This window comes from Protomyctophum bolini, assembly GCF_963924005.1.
Source record: "Protomyctophum bolini genome assembly, chromosome: 11".
Classification (NCBI taxonomy): Eukaryota; Metazoa; Chordata; class Actinopteri; order Myctophiformes; family Myctophidae; genus Protomyctophum; species Protomyctophum bolini.
Genome location: NC_137872.1, coordinates 11,534,171 through 11,559,780, shown reverse-complemented (window position 1 = coordinate 11,559,780; position 25,610 = coordinate 11,534,171). Strand labels below are relative to the sequence as shown.

The following is a 25,610-nucleotide window of genomic DNA, read 5'->3' as shown; positions in this document are numbered from 1 at the left end:
CATTATCCATCAACTCATTTTATGCCTAAAATGACATTGGACGAGTCTGCCCTTGAAATGATTGTTACTTCCGGTTCACCAAATCAGCTGGTGGCTTTTCTGAAAAACATGGTAGGGAAGCGACTAAACTAAACAACATTACAAGGTCTTGGTCACAAAACACTACAGGCACACCATAATGTGTTTTAAATCAAAACCACATGATTTAATAAAGCCAAGGCTCTTCAAGGCACTACAGAGAAAAGGGTAGAGGAGATCTGTATCTGTCTTTCACATGAAGCAACTCTTCTACTCAATTAGGATTTCAGGTGTGCTGAAATCAATGAGCTTGAGCTAACGCATCTTCAGAAATTACTAAACAGCAATTGCAGGTCTTGTTACAGCAATCGCCTCTAGGAGGTGCACAAGAGTAGAATTTTGAACGCCACAAAATGTGTGCCATGACAGGTGGGTCATGGTGACGGTTGATAAGACATATGCAGTACACAGTATATACAAACCAACATGTCCTTAGCAAACTATAGAGATTATGCACATGCATGATTTTCCCATGAGAACACGCCCCCCTCATCTAGACTGAGTGTCAAAACATTGAGCAGCGTGGAGTGTTGGAAGCGCTCGTTGGAAATCACTCAACTGCCCTGCGTACCACCCGTTTCTAAATGTCACATAATGCAGGAGGCAGCAAATTGTTGTGTTATTGAAAACAAGCACTTCCAAACTTTGACACTTAAAAAATAATAATCAAATGCAGGGCATTTTTTGACAGAAGGTAGCTCATAACGTTTCTATGGTGGATTTTTATGAAACAAAAACTTTTAGGATAGAAAGAGGATAATTCAAGCTTTTCGTACAGCTGCAATGTTGGTGAGTTTAACATTGTTTAATGCAATCAGACAGTACATTTCGGTTTGGATGAATGGGCTGTCAAGGCCAGAAAGTCGTTTTTTGCCACTCAGTGGGCGTTCCCGCATAACTTCCAGGTACGATGATGTCACGCGCATACCCTCTATATGAACTAACCAGATGGAAAACAACAGCCACATCAGTGGTCCTCACCTGAGTGACGGCGGCCTGTACGGTGGGCGGGCCCAGGCCTACATTCACGTTCATTACCCCGCCTGCGGCTGCAGAGAACTGGCCCTGGGACATGAACTGGCCCTGGTTAGCGCCTGGCTGGCCCACCATGTTATTACCATGACTACCCATCATGCCTGGAGGAGCTTGAGGCATCCTCGACGGGGACATGCCCATCTGGAGAAAGGGAGGACAAAAGAGGTGAGAAGAGACAACCGGCATTTGAACGTCTGCCAAGATCGGAATGGAACGCAACCGCCAAACACAGTACTCTGAAAACACACCCTTGAACAGGGGCCTGTTTATTGACGGAAAACTGTGAATCAATATAAAAATCCCACATGCCGGCTAATCGAAAGCAGAGAGGGGAACGTTAACGACTTATATTAAACAAGAAATGGTGAAAATAGCAGATGTACAATCTCACTTGTGGATCTTTTTGACTTTCTCAGTTGTTAAAAACCATAGAGAGATTTGTAGGATTTGCCCAAAATACGGATGCTGGGTAAACAACTTATTCAATTTGGGCACTGTTCCACTGGCAGATGGCTGCAGTGGCATCACAGCCACGTTTTACAAACGTCGAGACAGTAGAAAATAGAAATTGTACTAGAAAAGAGGCAGAGCAGGGCTGGACGAGGTTCACTGAGATACAGAGGCACTATGCAGCAAACGGAAGGCACAGGGAAGGAGGGGACAGTCTAAGGGCAGATTCACACCGAGTCTGTTTGATTCAAACCGTTTCTGAATACGATACACCGGGTCCCACTCCTCGCTGGCCACGATTCACATTGGCCTCGATTCTTCCGCAGGCGAGTACACATTCAACTGTAAATGTTTTCACATTGCAGCGATCCATATCCAAGTACACTTCAATCGGTCCCGAGACTACCTCCATGTGGTCCCGGGAACGGTTGGGTGATCCGCTCCCGGGAACGGTAGGCATGCATTCACAGTCAGTGAAAGTAATCCCGAGTGCGCATCCATAGTGTGAATCTGCCCTAAAACCACACAAAGAGGGGAGGAGCGGGACTAGCGGAAGGATGATCTGGAGAAATGAGGCTGTTGTAGAGAGTTAGAGGTGCCAGGAAGGGAGATGGAACAGAGCCACGGGGGCGACACAGAGGACTGACGGGGGAAAGAGAGAGATCTCACCGGGGGGACGGAGCTCATGTTCATCTGGTGGTTCATGGGGGAGGCGGCGCGCACTCCCATGGGCGCCTGAGACATCTGCACGCTCTGCATCGCCATGGGGTTAAACTGATTGATTCCTGTGGGGACAGCGCAGACACGCACACAATTAAAGGCCTATTTACTGCGCTCGGAGCGATTGTAATTAAATATTCCACGGTCTGCTGAGCCCGCACAGTCACTGAAATGGGCATGGTTAATCGTCAGAGCCCCGACTAGGTCGTTCATTTAGGATAATGACTCTGGTTAAACAACCCCACACAGGTGTGTGGGTCATCTTGCAACGTGTGAAGCTACTGCACATGCTATATTTGTCCTATAATCAATCAGTTGAGAGCTTAATGTTGAACGTCTTTAAATCACAATTCTCTTTTTTTTTTTGCATTCTGTTGTACCCCAATTTGTTTTCCTTGTGTGAGTCTCTTGTGAGGTTTGCCTGTGTATAAAATAACTCAACTAGGCTAGTTCTGAAGGACAACCAATTCATTACACGAGGACTGCAGCACCAAATTGACAGTTCAAAGTCAAAGTCGTACGATTTGTCATGAATGCAGAAGTGAGTGCACGTACCTTGGGACACCTGCATACGATTCATGATCTGATTTGGCACGTTGGGCATAGGCACAGGTCCATCTGAGAGGAGAGATGAAACAGCGTTCATTGACCATATTCAAGTGGCCATTTAGCCTTTTTGTCATACTCGGCGGGTGGGTAAAAATATTTTTAAAGATTTTTCTGTAACTCAAATGAGATGGAAGAGCTCAAATGGCCACAGTGCACATAGTCAGGGCTGCATATACTTATTGTGGGTTGGTTCTCAAGAGGAGCACCTGGAGATGTAGCTTGGAAGCAGAGGTTTCATGTTTAACGTAATTCCAAAGTGTGTACATTGTTTAAGCGACAGATGCATGGTTTTCATATCGTAAATATAGTCGCTAATGTGGGTTAGCAACTCTTAGCGCTCTGAACGTCATCAAAACAACTTTCCCTTTCAGTTAAAAGCTTGGTTACAACTGAAACAGACTTCCTTTGCGCCGACTTCAAAATAAGAGCTACTTGTAATGATTAGTCCTACTTACAGATAAGACATTTGAGTGCCTGGCTGTATGCAACGGAATGTTGCGTCAGGATTCTCAGTAGGTAAGTAAATTCCTGTCTCAGCTCTCGGTAAGCAAAAGCGCCTCGCATGCCTTTGATCTGCCGCGCAGCAAGCATTTTGACGACACATGCGCACTGGCTGGCGAACCAGTTATGTGCAAGGCTAGACGAATAGACGAATTCAGAAACGGGTCTCATTAGCTTACATATGTCCTGTAGGCGGAGCCGACATAGCTGCGGGGTAAACCGCATACCTCATACTAAGCATTTAAACTATGAGGTATAAAGTACAGCAGCCTTGTGTTCATACTTCATACAGAAACAGAAAGATTGGGTATTGAGTAAGACTGACGGTTTGTATCTTTCAGGACATTTCACTGCTTCGTGTGAACCATTACTCTATGGCTCTGGTCTCACCCACTGCGGTGGATATTTTGACTTTTTTTATTTTTTATGTTGCCACTACTGTTGGAGCAGCCATAAACTACACAGGTTCATCCCGATGTTCTGGGCATCTTTGTAATGTTAGTGTTAGTAAAAAGCAGGTAAAAGAGTAACGTTTGAAGCAGACTAACATCAGTCACTCTATCCATTCACTGTAGTAGAAGAGGTGCAGGTTTACCCCCAGGTATGTCGGCTCCGCCTATAGGAAATACGTAAGCTGCGACCATGAGACCCGTTTCTGAATTAGTCTATAGAGCGTCGCAGTCCTGTGCCCAGTGAGGGCACCGGAAGATCATTTCCCCATAGACGTTTCAGAAAGTATTTATTTAAAGACCTTTAAGCCTCCGACAAAGCCAACTTATTGTCATGAATTGTCAGGAGCCAAGTTGGCTTTGTCCGAGGCTTAAAGGTCTTTAAATAAATACTTTGCTGAAACGTTTATGGGAAAATTAATGGGAAATTCTCGTTCTGAAAGGGGGCGGGACTGTGACGCTCTATAGTAAATGTTCTAAAAAAATGTATGAATATGCCAGCTGAGTAGCATTTAGGCAGGCGGTACTCACTGGGAGGTCTAACAGCCTGACCAGGGCCCATGGCGTTGGGCTGGGCCATGCCGGGGGGCTGTGGTGGTCCCGGTGCGCCCACCATGCCAGGCTGTTTCTGCAGCCGCGAGCGTCTCTTTTCTTCCAGTTCCTTCTGGATCTTATAGATCTTCTCTGCCAGGAAATGATAGTACTCATCCTAGAGACAGGACAGGGCAATATATGTTATACTCATCCTAGAGACAGGACAGGGCAATATATGTTATACTCATCCTAGAGACAGGACAGGGCAATATATGTTTCAATGTTGGGGTTTGCGGTTTAACAAATATCCTCTGCGCTCATGCCGTGCTTAAATATCAATAAAAGAAACCTACATTTTGTACAAAACATGCATGTGAAAGTGTGTTCCATTAAAAGGATAATAAAAAAAACAACAGGAAACAGATTAAAAGGAAAAACAAAGTGCTTTGAATTAAAAGAAGAAAGAAAATGAAAAGAAACACTATAACAACAGGCAGTCTGTGGTGTAGGCCGGCCCTAATCCGTTGAGAGCTTTATAAACAAGTAGAAGGACTTTAGCATTGACTCTGGAAGACACAGGGAGCCAGTGTAGTCTGGAGTGATCTCTCTTTTGTTTTTGTTAGCAGTCTAGCAGCACAGTTCTGAATAAGCTGCAACCTTTCAAAGTTTCAATAGATGTTTTAGGATGCACTACTGCAATGCAAAAAGGGCATTGTAGTCCAATTGATTGCAGTCAGGCAATTATGGAACTTAAGGCATTTGCATCAACAATGTACAATTGAGTATCATCAACATAATGCAACAGTCTTTAATCATATCAGAGAAGCAAAGCAGACACCTTATTAACATCAGTGCCAATACCAAATATCTTTTTGAGAGCCGATTCTGTCAAACACGAGCACAGAGCAGATACTCGTGTCCAAGCAGAGGATCTAGCATTCTGGAAAATGAGTTACCCTGCTGTTAGCAGATTCATACATGTCCCCCTCCACCTACCCTGCTGTTAGCAGATTCATACATGTCCCCCTCCACCTACCCTGCTGTTAGCAGACTCATACATGTCCCCCTCCACCTACCCTGCTGTTAGCAGACTCATACATGTCCCCCTCCACCTACCCTGCTGTTAGCAGACTCATACATGTCCCCCTCCACCTACCCTGCTGTTAGCAGACTCATACATGTCCCCCTCCACCTACCCTGCTGTTAGCAGACTCATACATGTCCCCCTCCACCTACCCTGCTGTTAGCAGATTCATACATGTCCCCCTCCACCTTGCGGGCGTACGCCACAAGGTTCTCCATCCGACGATCCTTCAGTGCTGCGGGGTCTGGTGTGGGGAATATGGCTTGTACTCTGAAACAGGAGAAAGAACACGGAGCAAAGTGAGGACTTTGCATGTCGAGGTAAATCGTCTTGATCTATCCAAGTAGGGGTCCGACTGTAAATCAAACTAATCGATTGAATCGATTATGAAAAATAATCCATAATCAATAATTTGATTACAAATAGAAAATACCCATATCATATGGAGGAGAGTGAAAGCCTTCATTACAACCTATTTTCACTATTCATAAAATACATTTATTCTATCCATCCATCCATATAAAACATGCTTCTTGATTAATCACCAAAGTTACCAATAGAATAATCAATGACATCAATAATGGGCTCTATGCACACAGAATAACTCTTCCTACTTCCGGTTCATTCACAGGTGTTACCGTCTTACCGATGATGCATACTAATTAAGGCTCTGTTCCATTTAGTGTGCAGCGGTTCTTCTCACACCTTTTAATTTCAAGGACCTCCATAACTCTGAGAGTGTACAAATGGACCTCCATAACTCTGAGAGTGTACAAATGGAACCAAATGAACTCATAAGGGTCCATTTGTTACACCCCCGCACAGGGCCATGTGGAAGCAGAGCAGAGTGTTTCCAGTGAGCCAACATGCACAACAATAGCAGCACCCTGACTCTAGGTGCTGCCAGACTTACTAAAGAGCCTAAGAGCGCATGTTCTCGGCTGTGCGCAGCTTCTTTTTCCGGGTTTTTAGACAGCTGGTGGATGAAAATTAAGCTCCACTTCCGCGGACGACTTGCGCGACGGCCAGATTCCCGGAAACGCTCACCTCACGTCCGCGGCGGTGGAGCTTAATTTCCATCCACAAGCTGTCTAAAAACCTGGAAAAAGAAGCTGCGCACAGCTTCTTCTGTCCGCGGCTGTCGGACGTTTTGCGCTTAGGTGTGGAAACAGTGTCAGTGTGACAGAGCCTTCGGTAGTATCATCGGTAACACCTGTGAAGGAAGTAGGGAAGAGGCCGAAGTTCTTTACAAAATGGCACGTGTGCATATAGAGCCCATTGCAGCCCTATAGATCCAACCATGTGTCCCGTCATGTCACCACTGAACTCACAGTTTGTGCACCAGGTGGGTGCGGAGGTCCTGAGTGACGTGCTCGTGCCAGCTCTTTCTCACGCCCGTGGCAGACAGCGGGGAAGCCGCCATGGCCCCGCCCCCTGCCACAGAGCCATCTGGCATCAGCTGACTGGAGGAGGGGCAAGAGGAGAGGAGGAGGAGGACGTGAAGTTATTGGTTGGCAGTGGTGGAAAAAGTACTCAAGTGTTTTTGGAAACGGCCGTTGCAAGGCAGTGCCTTATAATTTTGTATAATCTTTCGATGGTATATTTTTCACTATAAACATTCCATATAAATTCCTCAATTTGTTTTCAATGGTGTTGCCAAAGACTACTAAAGATGACGTCTCACATAGTAAAACTTTAACATTAAAATAAACACAGAATATGAGGAAAGGATGAGAGGAGGACTCACTTGTTGAGCGTGGAAGGCAGAGAGTCAGAGTGCTCTGATGAGGGGACACCCATGCCCCCTGGCATCTGGTTCATCTGGTTAGTGCCTGAGAGACACACACAGAGTCACAGTTACAGACAGATACGTAGAGCAGAGGCAAGCATACAAACAGGCCTTTTGGGTCCATTTGGTTCCATCCCAGGTTGTTATAGTTAACTAAAACTAACAGAAAAAAAAGGAAATCTAAAATAAAATAAAAATTATTTGTTAACTGAACTAAATAAAAACTAGAAAAGAAAAACTACCAAACTGTATTGTGTGTTGTTTACAAAACTAACCTATACTAACTGCCCATTTTTTGTCAATTTATTTATAAGCTTAATCCGTTACTGGATATTTAAATGATATCTTTTCTTGAGTTTTTATTACATTGATACTCAATCCTGCACCAGCACCTGACTTATTTGTCAGGTGAAGGATTGAAAAATGCAGAAAAAACTAAAACGGAAACTAAAAATAATAAAAACTAAACTAAAACTAAGAGTTTAAAGTAGTTTAAAGTAGTTAAAAACTAGCAAACCCGCTCTAAAAACTAAAACTAACTGAATAAGAAAAAAGAAAAAAAGAGTCAAAACTAGAACTAAACTATAAAGAAATCCCAAACTATAATAACTTTGATTCGATCTCAGAGTTGCGAAGGTCTTTGAAATTAAACAAGTTGGAGAACCACTGTCCTTACCTAGTGAGTTGATGTTCCGGAGCTGCTGGTGCTGAGGCCCCGGGGGGGCAGTCTGCTGCCCCTGGACAGGAGACTGGTTCCCGTAGGGCAGGCCCAGGGCAGCGTAGGCCCTCTGCATGGAGCTGGGGTCGATGTGGGTCGCAGCAGCACTGTTGATGGAGACTGGGGCGCTGGGCTGGCCCGGCGGCCCCACGGTACCGATGACATTCTGCAGGCTGGAGCCCGGGGAACCCAGCATGGCTGGAGGAGTGGACAGTACAGGGTAAATTAATCATACTGTAGTCCTTAACCGTTTGAATATATGAACACCAAATGATGTACAGAGTGGGTAATGTGATTTTATAGATCATAATTATTGATGTATGTGTTTTGATGTCTACTCAGTCTGGGGCAGGGGGGAGTTGTTAAGGGATGCGCTTGGGAAGTTGGCATGGGCACAAAATTTATATTATGCTGGGGGGGGGTCTGTGTATTCCTCGGTCTCACAGACGTCTCTCTCGCACACACAGTGCCTCGTTGTTGCCATAGAGTTATGTTACACGTGCGACACATCGTTGCAACCCATTGTTCCCCCCCCCCCCCCCCCCCCCACACACACACACACACACACACACACACAGGTGTCCTGCTCCATTGTTGTAAATATTATGCTGCTAGTGCTTGCTAACGTTGAGCGAGAGAGAGAGAGAGAGAGAGACTTGCGTCTTTAAAGAGATCGTGCATTAGTAATCATAACGCGATTAGCGGGGTTAACAGTTGATGTGCATGGACGCACGCACGCACATGCTTGCGACCCGTCAGCGGACACGCACACACAAGCATGCACGTTTGCACGTGCGCCCCATCACTGCTCGTTTGAGCTGCTACTTCTGTGAGGCGCAGCTCTGCGCCCCACAGCAGCTGTGTCAAGTCGTGGGATTCTGTGACCTGCCTGATGGAGGCGACAGGAGGTAAATTAATTCCATAGGCAACCAATTGTGCTGTAACGTGACATACACAGATGTTTGTCTTAAACGGCACACATGCGCAGTGACGGAAAAAACTTCAGTACTAGAGTGAAACAGTGTGGGCGAAAGGCGCTAATAAACAGCGTTAAGTTTGTAAAATAAAAAAAGGGCCCCGTTACGCCCTCCATAAGGTAATGGCAATATCTGTGTGCAAATGCAGAGCTATTGGAGCAGGCAGTGAGGAGCAGCGACAGACATACAGACAGACGTTCCCTTGTTTATAGGTAGATTAGCCCCTACACTGGCCTGGGTGAAAATGTATTCATCTTTTCAGCGCATTACAAAAAGCAGGCCTACAAGCTTGCGATTCTTTATGAGCGTGTAGATCAGCGGGTACCTTAATAAAACAGGTGGATAACTGGTTAAGTCAGCAACAGAGGGAAAAAAACAATCCATGTCTGTCATTATGTCTTGGGAAAGATTTACACGATAAATGTATATTTATAAAATATATGGGGGAAAAGAAAAACATTGAATGAATCTAGAATCTTCCAATAATTTCAAATAAAGCATTTTAGCATTTTGCTCCATCTCATAAAATGCTGCTCTTCAGAGTGTGTGTGTATGTTGTGTTTGTGACAGTGTGTGTGTGTGTGTGTGTGTGTGTGTGTTGCTCCCTGCCGCCGCTGCCGGTGTTTAGCGCTGACAGAGAGCACGCTGCCTCTGTGGGGGATTTAAACCCGTCACGGGGCCTCTGGCCAATCAAGGAGCAGGATGTCCCAGGGCCCGCCCCCCTCTCCCCCACTCCCTTGACAGAGTGCCACAGAGCCCCTCCCCCTACAGGGTGTCATATTACAGGCCCGTGTCTTTCTACCAGAGGAATCCTCTTGGCTGAGGCTGCAAGTTTGGCAGTCAAGCGAGCCAGCACAGAGCTGTGATACGGCAGCAAGCCTACAGGGGGCTCTACCTCATACTGAGCAGTGGATGGATGCGCTCCGGTGTGACAGCATGCACCTTGCTTTCTTTCTGTTTTTAAACACCCAACATCAGTGACTGTTCTTGTACAAATGTTTAGTGAAAGTACTGGTTGCATGCGTCGATCATCAAGTATACTATTTAACCATAAGGGTCCAGTTGGTTCCATTTATACACCCTCAGTGTAACAAAAAGGAAGAAAAAAGTAATCATAGCTAGTTTTTATTTCGTTTTTATTCAATTTTCCTAGGTCAAAAAAAAAGGTAGTCAACGAACATTTCTCGTCCTAGTTTTAGTCAAGGAAATCAACGCTCGGCTCCACTACTCACGCTGCTGGTTGCGCTTGTCGCTGGCGTTCTTCAGAGGCAGGCAGACGGGACAGTCGTGCCGCGTGCAGTTCTTCCAGTGGGAGATGATCTGTCTGGACGACGCGCAGTGAGCCACTGGGAGAGAGACACCAAAAACAAGAGAGAGAGAGAGAGAGAGAGAGAGAGAAAGGGGGGCGGGGCACGATATGAAAAGTGAGTTATTATCCAGATAGATTAGAGCCGCGGTAAAGAGACGAGGACAATGACAACGCTTTATCACTTCACCGTCCGTAAATCCAGAACGCCGCCAAGGGAATAGTGAGCGGCGCCTTAAGAGACGGCCGGCGCTTTGACAAAAGGGCCGCGGCACGGAATGACGGAAAGTCATTAGGTGCGCTACATAAAAAGCCTCAGCGGCCGGCTGCACCCCCAGTCATTATTCAGAGAAAGGACGCAGCGGTTCAGCATGCTATTTTAACCACATAAACCCTCATTTTACACGTCGGCTATTCCAAAATAGACCATCTAAGAGCTCGCAATGTGTTTATGCTGTGAGAGCTGGTGGGTGCAAAATGTCGACAAATCTGTAAAAAGAAAATTGCAAAGAAAGATTTTGGAATTTTCACCTATAAGCCATGCCCAAAATGGGGAAGTCAGTGATAAAGTGGTAAAGGTACTTAAAAAAAAACTTAAACTGGTCTTAAAAAAAAGATATGTCCAATCAAAAAACATCAATGAGATTGTCTAACGCACACTTTATTTAAACAAGATATATTCATCGTGTCACAACTTCAGAGATTAGCTGACAGAATGAGGCCTAAACAAATCCGATATGGCATGCAAACATTTATGTAAAAACAATTTGTATATTGTGTATGGAAAAACAATTTGTATTCCATCATGTCATAAAACCATAACACAGCCGACGCTGTGAAACCCCTCCCCTTTTCCCGTGAACATTAGGACACATTGGCCAAATCTTATGCACCTGGGTAACCCCTTTGAGCAATAGCCACGCGTCTCTATTTTAAGGCATGTCACTATATGCAAAGGAGAGCCACTCGTCACAGCGTTTGCGTTGGGAATAAGCTCTCAGATGGCCGTTTACAAACAAGAATCCGATTAATGTCCGCTGTCTGGGGGCAGAATGGAGTCTGAAGGGCTCCGTGAGCAGGCCGTTTGGGGCTGAATCTGAAGGTCTGAAGGGCAACACACACAGGCTGCTAACGGCACACGTCAAAACAGCCGCCTCCATTATTTTCAATGGACCTGTCCCACACCGGCGGCATCAGGCGCACGTTCACACCTTGCCCGACGCTCCGATGCGCCAATGTTCCATTTCCAGGCATTGCCGTGCGGTGAAAGTGTTTTTTTTTACTACAACTGTACAAATTTGGCAGTCGTGCGGCAGATCATGTTGGTGCTTATGGGCGGCACTTCACGTGCGTCCATACTGTGCTGCTATGCTACGCAACCTGTGTGTGTTGGGCTTCAGAAACAACTCAACTCAAATGTTTGCATGAATCAACTGAACTGATTTGTCTGATGAACGGCATTCTATTTCATTAACCCATTCAGGACAGGGACCCTTTTTTGCCCTTCAAGACACAAACTTCTTGTTGCCAGTATATATATATATACAGTATATAGCAGCATAACATCTTTGTAAGTTTCGAATAAATATTTTAGAATTGGCGCTCAGTCCAAGTTAAAAGGGTTAACAAATTCTGCAAATTTCTATTATACAAATCAATTAACTTTTGCCTGGCAGCCAGGTGCTGAACTCACCCTGACAGGACTTGCCGGCCTGGCAGTGGGTCATGTGGTTGAGGACGTTCTTCATGGTGCGGCAGTGCGGCAGGGCGCAGGCCCTCACCTCCCCGTTGGCCTGCTCGCGGCGCTGGCACTTGTGCGCGTGGAGCAGCAGGACCAGCTGCTGCTGGATCAGCTTGCGCTTCTCCGGGTCGGCCGTGGGCCCGCCCCCCGACGACACGCCGCCCTGGCCCGGGACCATGGCCGCCGCCTGTTGCATCTGGGACTGGAGACGGACACACACACACACACACACACACGCACACACCCTTTTAAACCAATGGTTCCCAAACACTGGGTCGTGACCCATATGTGGGTCGCTGACACATTTTTATGGGTCCCCTTATTTTTTCCTTTCCCCACATTTAGTTTTTAATTATTTCAAAAACATTTTCAAAAAACATTACCAAAATAAAAAAAGCTAGTTTTCAATAAATCTGGGCCGTGGCTCAGCGGTCCAGGCACCTGGACCGGTAGTCCAAGTCTGGCAGTGTGCCGCGGGTTCAACTCCCAATCCCGACGGCATTTACTGCATGTCTCCCCCCCATCCCTGTCCCCCATTTCCTGTCAGCCTACCGTCTGTCCCTCAAGAGTTTTTTTGATAAAAATCAAAGAATAAATTAGAAAACAAATGTAGTGAAAATAGAAAATCTACAAGCTCACAACGCTGGCGAGAAGCGCCACCTTGTGAGCTTGTAGATTGGCTTGTAGAATGTCCAATTAGCCCTTCACTAAATCCCACCCCAAAAAGCGATTGTCCAATGCCAATCCAAATAGTTTAGCAACGGTTGCTATGCAGGTCAAGCTTTCTTCGCTGCTAGCGTGCCTATTGGACAAGGATGGGTTGGGGAGGGACTTAGTGAAGGGCTAATTTCTCTTTTGGGCCCCGGACTAAAACGTTTGGGAACCAGTCTTAAACCCTCTGTAGTAAACTTGACAGGGGGCGGCTCTGTGCTACACCAAAACTGTAGAAGCTCACAACGCCATCGGCAATTTTTTGCCAAATGTTCATCCCGGAGATGCTAGGGTTAGCAAGTGGTTAAGGGGATGCTTTAGGTATTCAGGATTTAAATGGAATGTGTTAAGGACTCGGAGGAGAGTAAAAGTGGGCGGGTGGGTGTTACGTAAGAGTAAGAACAAGGAGAGTAAATAAAGGGAAAGAGGAAGCTGCAGTTAAGCAATCAAGTCTTAAGCAATCAAAGAGGCTACGCTGAACAGCTCCAGAGACGAAGGAAGGCATCACGAAAAAATAAAAACAAGGAGTAAAAGTGAAGAAAGAGAGAGAAGCTGGTAAGCATCAAACACCGAAGAAATTAATCTAGTCATTCACAAAAATAGAACTAGAACTATTTCCTCTCTTCATTAAGTCTTTTTTTCCTGTTCCTGGAAGAGATTTGCATGCCTCTCTGGCTCCGTGTTTGCTCTGTGCTTGGAGAGAGAGCCACACTTCACCGGAAGGTAAATTACTCTGATATTCAGAGGTGACGGCCTAACAACTAATCCCCCCCCTCCTCAGATCATTTTTCATCCAAGGCAGTTTTTTTCCCAAGAGAAAGGCAAACATGTACCCAATTGTTTCACACAGTCATAGAAAAACACTCATGCAAGTCTGTACTGCCTGCATCGCTTATATCCAAGTGAAGTTCAGTGAACTCCTTGGCAAGTGTAGCATAACTCCTACATTCCAGGTGTTTGATATATCCAACAACATGGAAATACAGACATGCCCGTATTTTTCAAAATAGTAGCCCGGGCTGTTAATATGCTAAATCGATTTGGACCCCAGGAACCAGGCCGAGCATGTTTTAAGTGCAAAATTAAAAAGGTATGACAAACGTAAATAGCAGGCGAAATCTTTTTGATTTAATATTGAGAATAGGGGAGCTTATAGCCAGCTCTGCTCTTCTGCTTAATTGATTTGACCCAGATTCGCGCAAAGTTGTACACGTCAGTGAAATTAACCTCTGGGAAAATCCCTAATTGAGCGCACCAGCGCTCAGTGCACATGAACTCCAGGCTGTATGGCCACAGGGCTTGGGCATTATAACCCTACCATCTCTCTCCATATCGTTTGATGAAGGCCAATAAAAAAAAAAAGACTTATACACCCAATGAAAATATACACTTCACGGAGTATAGACCACATGGAATTATAACAATGGGTTGAGGATTGCCCGAGTATGGCACAAGTTAAACGAAAACCAATGTTAGCCAATTAGGATGGAATATGAAATATCGGACAGATCCGTCTTGAGCACATGACTATAGAGTCATTTTAGAGTCATCACAGAGATTTTTGGACAGAATCTGGAGTAGTAATATCCAAAAATGTGTTTTACAAAAGTCGGCCTCCTGGTGGCGCTATAAAAGGCCGTGGCACAGTGGTAGTGCTGTCGCCTCACAGCTAGAAGGTCCTGGGTTCGATTCCCGCTCGGGGCACTGTGGGTGCTGGCGGCGTGTTTCCTCCTCCGCGTCATCAGTGCCCATACCCGAAGGCGGGGTTGGCAAAAGGGCCTTTCTGTGTGGAGTTTGCATGTTCTCCCCGTGTCCCCTAGGGTAGGTACCCTCACAAAAACATGCAGTAATCCTGGTCTCTAAACTGCCTCCCCCTGCCCAGCCGGGGCGCCTGATGGAGGGGAAAGGAACTGGTTGGAATAACGTGTTCCTTCCACGCGCTACGTCCAACCAGGGCAACTCCCCCCTGACACTCAGGCATGAAGGGAGCATGAGTTAAGTCCGTTGCTCTCCCCAGGTTGGCGGAGGGTGTGTAGAGCCCAGGATCACAGTGGATGATTGGCACAGGGGTGAAAAATGGGTTACAAAATCGTGGGATAAAAAAAATATATATATAAAAAAAAAGAAAGGCCGTTCTGGAAAATTTGGGGCAGAGGTTTATTGTTGGCATAGTTGCACCATCATTCAACAAAATATAAATTAGCTGACCATTAGGTTTGCAAATAAAGGCCCATGGGCGTTTATACGGATCTACAAGCTCACAACGCGCACGTTTTCCCCAGTGAAAAAAGGTTAGTCGAACATTTCTCGTCATAGTTTTAGTCGCCGACACACTATTGTAGTATTGCCACCTACCAGGTTGGGAACTGTGCTGGCTGCTCCCTTCAGCTCTGCGTTGGGGAACTGTGGCAGGCTGTTGGGGAGGGCCGTCTTATTCTGGAGCTGCTGGGCACTGGCGGCCGCCGCTGGCCCCATCTGCTGCACCGCGGCCTGGCTGTACTGCTGTCCGAACGCTGCCCCAGGCATCCCCATCTACAGACACAAACAGAGTCATAATAATATTCATTAATAATAATAGAGCATTATTAGAGTACTGGCTGACTGTACTGCTGTCCGAACGCTGCCCCAGGCATCCCCATCTACAGCAGAGGAGAGACACAAACAGAGTAATAATAATATTCATTCATAATAATAGAGCATTATTAGAGTACTGGCTGACTGTACTGCTGTCCGAACGCTGCCCCAGGCATCCCCATCTACACACAGGAGAGGAGAGACACACAGAGGCTGTTTATTACACGTATGGCTTCATGATAAGGGTGTGAGACTTCATTTAATTAAGCGATTTAATAGATTAATTCGATTAATCAGGGGTGAATAAATTGTTTTACCCAAAAAAGGTTCCAATATAGTGGAAATAGTAGGCTACATCGGATATTGAAGCTAGGGTCAGCTGAAGTGCTTAATTAGACTAATTGATTTAAAGGTGAAATGTTTTTAGCTTCAATTCATTGAACTGAATTGTCGCCAGCTGAGAAAAGCAGTGCAGCATATTTTGTGTAAAAGCACTGAGACTCCAGTATGTTCCCTGTAGGTTCCAGCATGGCGTGTCTAAAGCGTCAGGATTGGTTTCAGCATGGAGGAAGAAGTTGAGGAACGACAGCACCGCTGTGTGTATATTGTATATGTCAGCATATAGTGTTCTAACTTCAACTGTACCAACGGGGGGGGGGGGGGGGGGGAGTGGCTCCTGCCTCTACACAACACGCCATCTGAACAACAAGGTGTGACAAAAACAAGCGGGCGAGCAGATGATCATCAGAACACAGCCTTGAAGTTTCAAACTGTCTGGCTGCGTCTTGCACAGGAGCGAGGTTGAAGGAACACTTGTAAATCCTGACTTTAGGTTTTGTGAAAAACTTCAAATCTTTATGAAAAACATTCTAAAAAAAATGATGATGCTGCTATAACAATAAAATGACAGAGGCGTTCCCGGCTTGAAATGCATAACAAGATATAGGCATAACAAATCTAAATGGCTTAAGGAAGACAAAACCAGAGTCGATGAGCAATAAATGACCAATAAATCAGTTGCAAAAAAGCAAAACTAAAAGATTGATTGCTTTTCACCATCCATTATAGATTAATGTCCTCTAAGAGGGGTGATAATTAGCTCTTAGGCACTTTTTATAGAAGCCTAAAAAGCGTGGCAGCATCTCCGGGAGGCTTCCAGCATGTAGTGTGCACAGCGCACACGGTACACCTCCCTGCACTCTGCAGCCAGCCAGCTCTGCTCTGCTGCGCTGGGCATTGCTTTAGCGGAGGCTCCCTGCTGCTCTCAGCGCTCCAGCAGACAGATGAAAGCGCGAGCCCCAGCCCAGTGGAGAGACAGAGAGAGAGAGAGAGAGAGAGAGAGAGACCAGCAGGCTTTAAACAGCTGAGCAGAGTACGAGCAGCAGAGCACAGTGCAGCCGCGTGCCCTTCCCCCTCTCTTTCAAACACACACACACACTCGCTGCCTGCCACCGTCTCCCTCCGACTCGGGAGCCTCCTTCACTAGCACACTGTTTCCCAAACAGTGGATCGGGACCCATGTGTGGGTCGCAGACACATTTTCATGGGTCCAGTATTTTTTTTGGTTTTCCTACATTTTGTAATTTCATAACATTCACATCAAAAAGCTAAAAATGCCACAAATGAATACCAAATCATGATTCTTTTAGAAAGAAAGAAATTCCTTAAGTTATAAACAAATGTTTAAGAAGTAGTGAGAACAGCCGACCGCGCCGCGTTGTGAGCTTGTAGATCTGCTATTTTCACAAATTTGGGTCCTGGTGGAATGCCTAATTCCTTTTTTGGGCTCATGGGCTAAACATTTTGGGAACCACTGCCACCAAGCCAATCCACACCAGACTTATGGCACTTCCTCACCACATGGTACCATTACCATGTGGTACCGGCTCAACTCGCCGTCGCTACCTGACATACTTTCTTTGTTTTTCTCACAGCAGATAGTAGCCCACTCAATATAGCTGGCTGTAGTAGCGACAACCAAACCTCTGCATAGCCAACATCTAGTTGAAATGTTTGTCAACAGTATATTCGGTAGCTGATACTGTATCGGATCGGCCCTTATTTTTCATATCATGTCATATGGGTGAATATGCCAGTCTAACCACCGATCCGACACAGGGGTAAGGGGTTGACACTATGGCACAACAGCCCAACCACAACCACAACCCAAACCTCAAGTGGTCTGGCCCTCAAATCCATTTAGACCTGTTGCAACCTATACGTTGTAACTTGTTAATACCTTTCAATGCGGGAGCTACCTGTGTCACAGTTGCTATGCATGGAGCAACATAATATGAAGGTTTTCAGAAACCATAGCATAGGTTTTAGAAGGTGTTTTTGTTTTTAGAATGGGTCTAAATGGGCTAATAGAGGGGGAACATGCTCACATCACAACGCGACTAGTTTTATACATCAGCTATTGTGCCACCCCTTACCAGTAATCCCTAAACTTATTTGCCATTTTTTACCATTTTGAAAAACATTCTAAAATATTTCAGCTAGCCGTTCTACATTGACACGTTGTGAGATTGTAGATAGTAAAAAAAATGGCAAATAAGTTGGATAAGGGGTAAGGGGTGGCACAAGATATAGAGTGGGAAACAGAGCAGAGCAGTACAGAGATGATGCCTGTCAGTGTCAACTAAGTACTAGTTTACTACGTAGACGGTTTAAGGGGTTTAACGGCACAGGGGAAGCCTTCAAGAGTTGCCACTGCTTGCCGAGGTTCCTCCTTCCTTCTCCTGTCTCCTTCCTTCCTTATCTACCCACAACCGCACACACACACACACACACACACTAGTTCGTCTGACCATGATTTACACTTTTACAGCTCCATTATCGCAGGTCAAGAGTCCCGGGGACTCTTGCACTGAGACCGTCTACAGAGGGAGGACGACAAGAGGGTGACAGACAATGGCAGAACAGAGAGAAGAGTGAGTGAAGGAAAGAATGCCAAAAAGACAACAAAAAAAACAGGGAAGTGGGAAAACTGAGGGATGGGGGGGGGGGGTGGGGGGTGGAGGGGGTATGTTAAGGACAACCGTTAGAAAACGAAAACGATGGAATGAAAAGCAGGGTTTCTAGAGTTTCCTAGTTCAGTTTTCTGTTTCAGATCTGTGCACCATTTCATAGTTTATTTGTGAATGGCCATATTATCCCAGTCAACAAGCAGGTCCACGTGATATAGGCGCGGTTGCTACCAGGGCTAGGCACAATTAAACATTAACACAGGTAGTCGTGCTCCACTGTATTAAGTTAACACCAGTAAATACAAAAATAACTTCATAATAAGAAATACAATAAGAAATGTTACCTTAGTTGACACAACACTCTTTGGTAAATCCATGTTTCAGAAGGACACCAAGTCTGTGGACACTTAGTCCGCCAGCATATGAATAACTTGGATATAATTCATGCCAGAATTCAATTCAAAACGGCCAATCCTGCAAACTTTGAAAGCCAATGTTAGCCAATTAGGATGGAATTATTGGAATATGAAATATCGGACAGATCCATCTTGAACACAACTATAGAGATAGTGTGTAACGATTTGCAGGATTTTTGGACAGAATCTGGAGGAGTATAATAATAAAAAAAAAAAAAAAAAAGTCGGCTATAACAAGCCGTTCTGGAAATATTGGGTCAGAGGTTCATCTTTGGCATCCAGGGTGTGTGTGTGCAAAATGTGGCATCGACCGGGTTAACGGTGCCGGAGATTAGCAGTTCATAGACGGACGGACAGACACACACGTGCAAAACATACTCCCCATGCCTTTGGTCTGGTGGAGACAATAACCATTAAGCAATTAATACCAGTGAGCTGGCGGTTATGAAAGACTTGTCATAAACCTGCACCATTTTAAGTAAAAAAGAACGTATCATGTTGCTGTAAAAAGCAGGCTGATCATGGACGCCGCCATCTTTGTTGTTTTGAAGTAGGTGGAAAGCCTGGTGACGTGAGGTTAATATTTTGGAGGGGGCGAGGGGACTATGGCATCACCGGTTCAGGAAAGGAGACAACAAAGTAGCCTCTCCGAATTTTGCCAACGCCGTCTCCGTGTGGCAGAAAGGGCAGACCAGCTAAATACTTGTGCGGATAACGCAAAATACGTCCTTGTGTGCACAGGCCCTAAGACTTGTTGGTTTACAAAGAACTTTTAAACAGATGTTCATTGTTCACATGATAAAAAGTGCCTTGGCCAACAACTCCACTACTCCAAAGAACAGCTTTATATTTGACATTTGAGGAACGCATTTGTCCTGGGAGCCCATGTTTAATGGATGTTTCATGAGCTACTGGATACCACTTTAGTAATACTCTGCAATCAGCCAGACTATAGCAAAAAGGTCACTATTAAACAAATGTGTTTTGTAAAAACAATCTGCCGCCAGGTAGCGCTAGAACATGCTGATCTAAAAAAATTGGGGCAGAGGTTCACAGACGGATGTATACACATCCGAACAGACGGACGGATGGGGTGCAAAACGGCCTCGGCCATGCGTTCGGTCTGGCGGAGATAACAACACAGCTGATTTACAAGCTCATAATGCAATGGCAACGCAATGTTGTTTGCTTGCAGATTGTCTATTTTCTCTGGTCTATGGTTAAAATCCTATACAGTCAGTGACTGTATAGGTTTCCAGGTTGGAAAGTATATTCTAAATTTAATTCTAAAAGTATTTTCATGGCCAGCTTTAAACTTCATTGAATCCTGGTTTAAATTCCCGGGCCCTGCTCCAAGGAAACCAAGCCAAGATGGTGTTCACAGACACACTTCAGCAGCGCGCGTCTCGCCGATGGCAGCTGTACAAGGACAACAAAACCTGTGCCAGCTCTTGCTTTCATCTCCCAACCACAAAGCTGCCATGTACACACTACCTACACACAGGTTAAATCCCTCTCTTCCTGGACCTCTCCTCTCACGTTTATTCTAAGTGCTTCACTCTCCTATACTGCATCAGTGGTTCTCAAACCTTTTCATGTCAAGGACCCCCAAATGAATAGGTAGTAGCCGCACAATCCCATCTGAGAATAGTTTGTGCCCCATACAAGATTTTTCAAGATGACAGATCTACAAGCTCAAAACCCGTTGCGACGTGTTCGTGTACTTTTTTTTCAAATTGTCAATAAATATAGGGTAAAGTGGTTAAATTATTACCACTTTTCTGGCGACCCCCTGGAAGCCCTTAAGGACCCCACTTTTAAATGTATTTTGGGGGCTTTCTCTGCCTTTAATGACATGTACACATTGAAAAGAGACAGGAAACAGGAAAGAGAAAGTCAGGGAGTGACATGCAGCAATTAGGGTCTGCCAGGCTCGGGAATCGAACCTGGGACTCGCTGTCAGGCATTAGAGCCCATGTGGTATATGCACCTTAACCACTCGGCTATCCCCCATCGGACCACACTTTTAGAACCACTATATCCTATATATGATCACTTGAGTTTGGTTTGCTGTATTATGAACCCACAGACTGAGCGTGGAGCTTCTATATATTATGCGGCGCTGTGTGAAAAGAGAGAGTGGAGCAGAGTGCCGCTGGGTGTCCATGTCACCACAGGAAAAGACCTTTTCATGTGGCCAAGTCTGTGTGGATGTCATCTCTGGTGAGAACTACTGCACTGGTTTCCCCTCCGTTTCCTGTCAAACCACAACAGCCTTGAGAGAGATGCAGTGGGATGGCGGAAAGCTCTCTCACATCATGCACTAGTCCTGTCTGTATTCACAGTCTAGACTCTAGTCCTGTGTGAATACACTACATAAACTGCAACGTGGATGTTTGGATATTCATACAGTCTAGTCCCGTCCTCCACATAATACAACATGGATGTTTGAATATTCATAGTCTAGTCCTGTCCTCCACGCCACTGGTTTCCAATTCCAAACACTGCGTTGGGTCACGGCCCACGGGCCATTTTTTTCTCTCAACGCGTTGTAAGCTTGCATATCTGCCCATTTTCACTAGTTTGGGTCCCAGACAAACGTCTAATCTCTCTTTTGGGTCTCGAGCATAGACTGTAAAAAATATGGACAGAGCGTTCTCCGGGTCTAACATGAACGTAAAATGAAGCCTGTCAGTCCTTGTTATTGTAAGTCGCCATCTTTCTAGATCCGTTTTGGCCCAGCTGGCCATTGGCTGGCCCAGACAACGAGGCGGGACTTCCCCCCTTCTTCTCCGTTGGTTTTTATTTTGACTCGAGTGGGAGGGGAATCCTCATAGCACGCCACCGAGTGGCGCGCTACGAGCTTGTAGATCTTCTATTTTTGAATAATCGAAGAGCGACTGACATAGAAGACATTTTTAGAATCTGATCTCAGGTCAGAATGGGTTAAAACGAGAACCACTGCTCCACACACTACAAAGTGGATGTATTCATTCATACATTCTCGTTGCATAGTAACCACTTCAACCCTACATTGACCAAGGTCCCTCAGGGGTCTATGCTCGGTCACCTATGTTTTTGAGGGGCGCTAGCCCCTCCTATATACAGGTTTGTTTTTAGTTCAATGTTTGTTTTAAAAACGCCATTGACAATGAAGGTAAGATTTACGTCATCTTGTCCCTAACACAAACATTACACATTCACACGGGTGTGCTTTCCCCCTGAACCAATTATCTTTACCGGAAATAGCCGATCTACAAGCTCGCAAAGTGCTACTTTCGCCAAATGTTGGCCTATGACGCCATGCACAGAACATGCACACTAGGATTCATGTGGTTAACCTACTGTATTTGTTCTCATCTTCAGCTTGGCGGGACACAGCCATACAGTCATAATAACTACTAGATTGACATTCATCCAGCCTCCGCCCGCTCCCAGAGGGCACAGCTCCACTTGGCACCAGATCATCCTCTCTCGGTTCAGTGTGCACACATCATTTCTCAATGAGTGGTTCAGTGGCACAGGACCATGTGGCTGTCAGCAAAGTGACTGGAGGTGTAGTTTATTTAAGATGTTTATTATCACATTAAATGTGATAATTTAAACATCTCAAATACACTACACTACTATAGTTAAAACCGTGAAGATTTGCAGTTGCTTTGACTACCGTTAGGGGAAGAAACTCATCCAGTGTCAAAAAGTAGAGAATGGGCTATATGCACAGTCACAGACGCCATTTTGGAAAGAACTCGGGGCCCCTTCGCAGGTGTTACCGATGATACTAATGAAGGTCCTGTAAAGAAAGAAAAGCAGGTGCCGTCCTCTGGAAACCGCCCTTGGTTAAGGCAGTGGGTGCTCAGCTTTGAAAATAACTTCACTCATAAACCAACTAAGTGGAAAAAGCAGAACTCCAACATAAGTCAGGGTGCTGCTATTTTGCACTGGAAACACTCTGCTACACCTGTGGGTCTCAAAGTGTCCTTGAGTGGGTAAGTAAGAAAGTAAGAAAGCGTTTGAGAACCACTGCACACTAAGGGCGCTTTCACACCGGACATGTTTGGTTCGTTTAAAACGAACCATGGTCCGCTTACCCCTTTGGTTCGGTTGGTGTGAACATGCATCCGAACTCTGGTGCGGATCAAAGAAACGAACCATGGTCCGCTAAAAAAGGCCGGACTCGGTTCGCTTCCAAACGAACCACGGTGCGGTTCGTTACTGGTGTGAATGCATTCGGACTTTATAGAGGACCAAATACAGTACGATAGCCAAAATAGCTGTCGGGCTTCGGCAGTTGTGAGGCTGCATTAATAATTAGTTATAAAAGCATGTATTTTTTACGGGGATCACTATTGATATGACAGCTGACAGTCTGATTTTATTTTAATAGTAGGCCTAGACGCATGTCGAGGCGCAGCGCAAATGTAATGGCAGCGTAGGCCTACGAGGTTCACATGCGCAAAAATAACAGATGTATAATTATCGACACGGAATGGTGTACGGTATATGGTAGGCTACACGTGGATGTAAGCTTGTAGATCTGTTTATTTTAAGCATGCGCAGCCGTCACGCGAAGTTATGACAAAGCATGCAATGCATGAGTCTTCATGCGAGAGTTTCTCTTTCAACTCGATCGTGTCCCCTACTTTTTTCTGTCTGTCTGTCTGTGTGTGTGTGTGTGTGTGTGTGTGTGTGTGTGTGTGTGTGTGTGTGTGTGTGTGTGTGTGTGTGTGTGTGTGTGTGTGTGTGTGTGTGTGTGTGTGTGTGTGGGGGGGGGGGGGGGGGCGCACATGAGGGGGAGAGACCCATATATTTATATGGGAGAGACGCAGAGACAGAGAATTTGAAATATTTAAAATCATCCATGTCGCGCACGGCCGCACGTATAGAGAAAAAGCCAATGTTAAATAAGCTATACACAGGTGGTCCCAAATTATTAATTGATTACATCACTATAGCAAAAGACGTAAAACTAGGTCAACTCAATTAGCTGCAGCGGAGCTTTTCTGACTTGAAGCTCAATAACCTACTAACTGACCACCTTCAAGTTTAAACCATAAGATGACATGGAAATGCCTGCCGATTTGATGCGCAGAAATAACATATCTAATCAGGTCAAGGTGCACACATGGAAGAAAAGTCATTTTTATCGGGGATACCTTGTTGTTGTAGGCTATACGTCTCCGTGAATTGTATGCATCAGCAGCAAGCACATTATTGTTCAAACACCTGCTCCTCTGTTCACCTGTTGCTCTTATTTGGCTAATAAAATAATTAAGAATGAATGCAATAGCAAGTTGTTGCTGTCATGTTGCTGTTCTCTTCTCTCTCTGTGTGACTGAAGGTTGTCCCAAAAATTGTAGACAGTGATTTCCCCTCATGTTATTTTTCCCTCACTATTTGGTTCGCTTAACATGTCCACGTGTCATTTGTTTACATATTTGGTACGCTTTACAAAGTCCAGTGTGAACACCAAACGGACCAAAATCAAAATGCTAATATTTGGTCCTTGGTCCTTGATCCGGACCTTCTAAGCAAACTTTGGGTGTGAAAGCGCCCTAAATGGAGCCGAGCCTTAATTAGTTCATTAATACACATGTGAAGGAAGTAAGGAAGCGGCCGGAAGTATAAAGAGTTATTCTGTGTGCATAGAGCCCATGTGAAAGCAGTGCACCCACACTCACCTTGTTCATGTTGCCAGCCTGCTGGGCATTCATGCTGTTATGCGCTCCCATCTGTCCCCCGCCCTGGGCGAGTGTCTCCGCGAGCACGCTGCCTCCAACACCCACCCCCGTGACCACCTGTGGCCCCGGCATGCCCTGGTTCTGGTACTGCATGCCAGGCCCGGGTCTCCCTCGACCCGCGGGCCCTAGAGCCCCGTTCATCACCTGTCCCGGCTGAGGCTGCCCCATAACCCCGTGGTTCTGTCCGCTGTTCAGCATGGCCTGGCTGAAGCCCATGGCCGCGTTGCCCTGTCCCGACGCTGCGCCTCCTTTCTGGGCCTGCAGGGGAGACGGGTGTTGGTTGGGCGAGCCAACCTGGCCCAAAGTGCTTTTCCCCAGCATGACGCCGCCGAGCTGGCCCCCCACCATGCCTAGTCCCTGCTGCTGGGGGCCGGCCGAGTTCAGACCCCCTCCTCCTCCCAGGATGGACGTGCTGCCCGGCCTCAGGAGCTCCGACAGCTGCTTGTGCTTGGCGGCCGCGTCGGGGACCATGGAGTTCAGCCCGGGGCCGTTGGACGTCATCCCCATCAGGCCCAGGTCTCCGTTGGGGATCAGTTCATCCGGGAGGTCATTCTCCAGGTCAAACAGGGACACCAGATCTAGGAGGAGAAATAGACGGAGAATAAAATAAAATCTCAAGACAAGAAAATGTAATTATGATGTTTTAAGCCGACCACAATAAATCACAGATTTGAGGCATTAAGTTGCTTGTTCTAAACTTGTATTCTATTGCTAATTTGATCACTTAGTTCAAATACTCGACTCATAAAATAACTATTAATGACCACAAATAGCCGATCTACAAGCTCACAACACGTCACGCTGCAACGTGTTGTGAGCTTGTAGATCTGCTATTTTCGGTGTGTGCAACCCTGCAATGATGCGTTCACAGAAGACGGAGATGTGGGATGAGCCGAGCCATCGTCACAGACAGTTTCCCCCCTCCCCCTATCAACAGTAACAAACCTCCTGATCAGGTTAAGTTGTTAGCTGCCCATCAAGGAGTAGCAGAGGTATTGGTTTAAAGTTGTAAACACAAAGATGCCACTGTGATATCCATTTCACAGATCATTAAAGACGGCACGGGGAGCTAAACTTGCACTTGACCTGTGGTACACAGCTTTTTGACCCGTGTCACAGTCCCGTTTTCAGCCACAACCGGGCAGAGAGAGGAACTCTCTGTCAAGTCTAGTGCTGGGCAGACTGCAGAGACCCAAATACGCACAGTA

At 45.8% G+C, this 25,610-nt stretch overlaps 2 protein-coding genes across 5 annotated transcripts in view; both read right to left on the bottom strand.

The window, feature by feature from the left end:
- The window catches only part of LOC308324687 (CREB-binding protein-like), a 133,646-nt gene that overhangs the window by 29,182 nt on the left and 78,854 nt on the right, over positions 1–25,610 (bottom strand). The gene's annotated exons all lie outside the window — the stretch shown is intronic.
- Positions 1–25,610, bottom strand: part of crebbpb (CREB binding lysine acetyltransferase b) — a 65,057-nt gene that overhangs the window by 23,290 nt on the left and 16,157 nt on the right. For 3 of the 4 annotated variants that reach the window (XM_080776891.1, XM_080776893.1, XM_080776894.1), the window contains exons 2-13: positions 24,343–24,980; positions 15,058–15,234; positions 11,944–12,193; positions 10,177–10,290; positions 7,926–8,165; positions 7,208–7,292; positions 6,792–6,923; positions 5,613–5,730; positions 4,374–4,551; positions 2,839–2,901; positions 2,233–2,348; positions 1,060–1,254 (exon numbers count right to left, since the gene is read on the bottom strand). In XM_080776891.1, the coding sequence (XP_080633017.1) occupies positions 1,060–1,254; positions 2,233–2,348; positions 2,839–2,901; positions 4,374–4,551; positions 5,613–5,730; positions 6,792–6,923; positions 7,208–7,292; positions 7,926–8,165; positions 10,177–10,290; positions 11,944–12,193; positions 15,058–15,234; positions 24,343–24,980 (2,306 nt within the window). Of the gene's footprint in view, positions 1–1,059; positions 1,255–2,232; positions 2,349–2,838; positions 2,902–4,373; positions 4,552–5,412; positions 5,449–5,612; positions 5,731–6,791; positions 6,924–7,207; positions 7,293–7,925; positions 8,166–10,176; positions 10,291–11,943; positions 12,194–15,057; positions 15,235–24,342; positions 24,981–25,610 lie in introns of all 4 variants that reach the window. The other variant, XM_080776892.1, reaches the window with a different exon arrangement.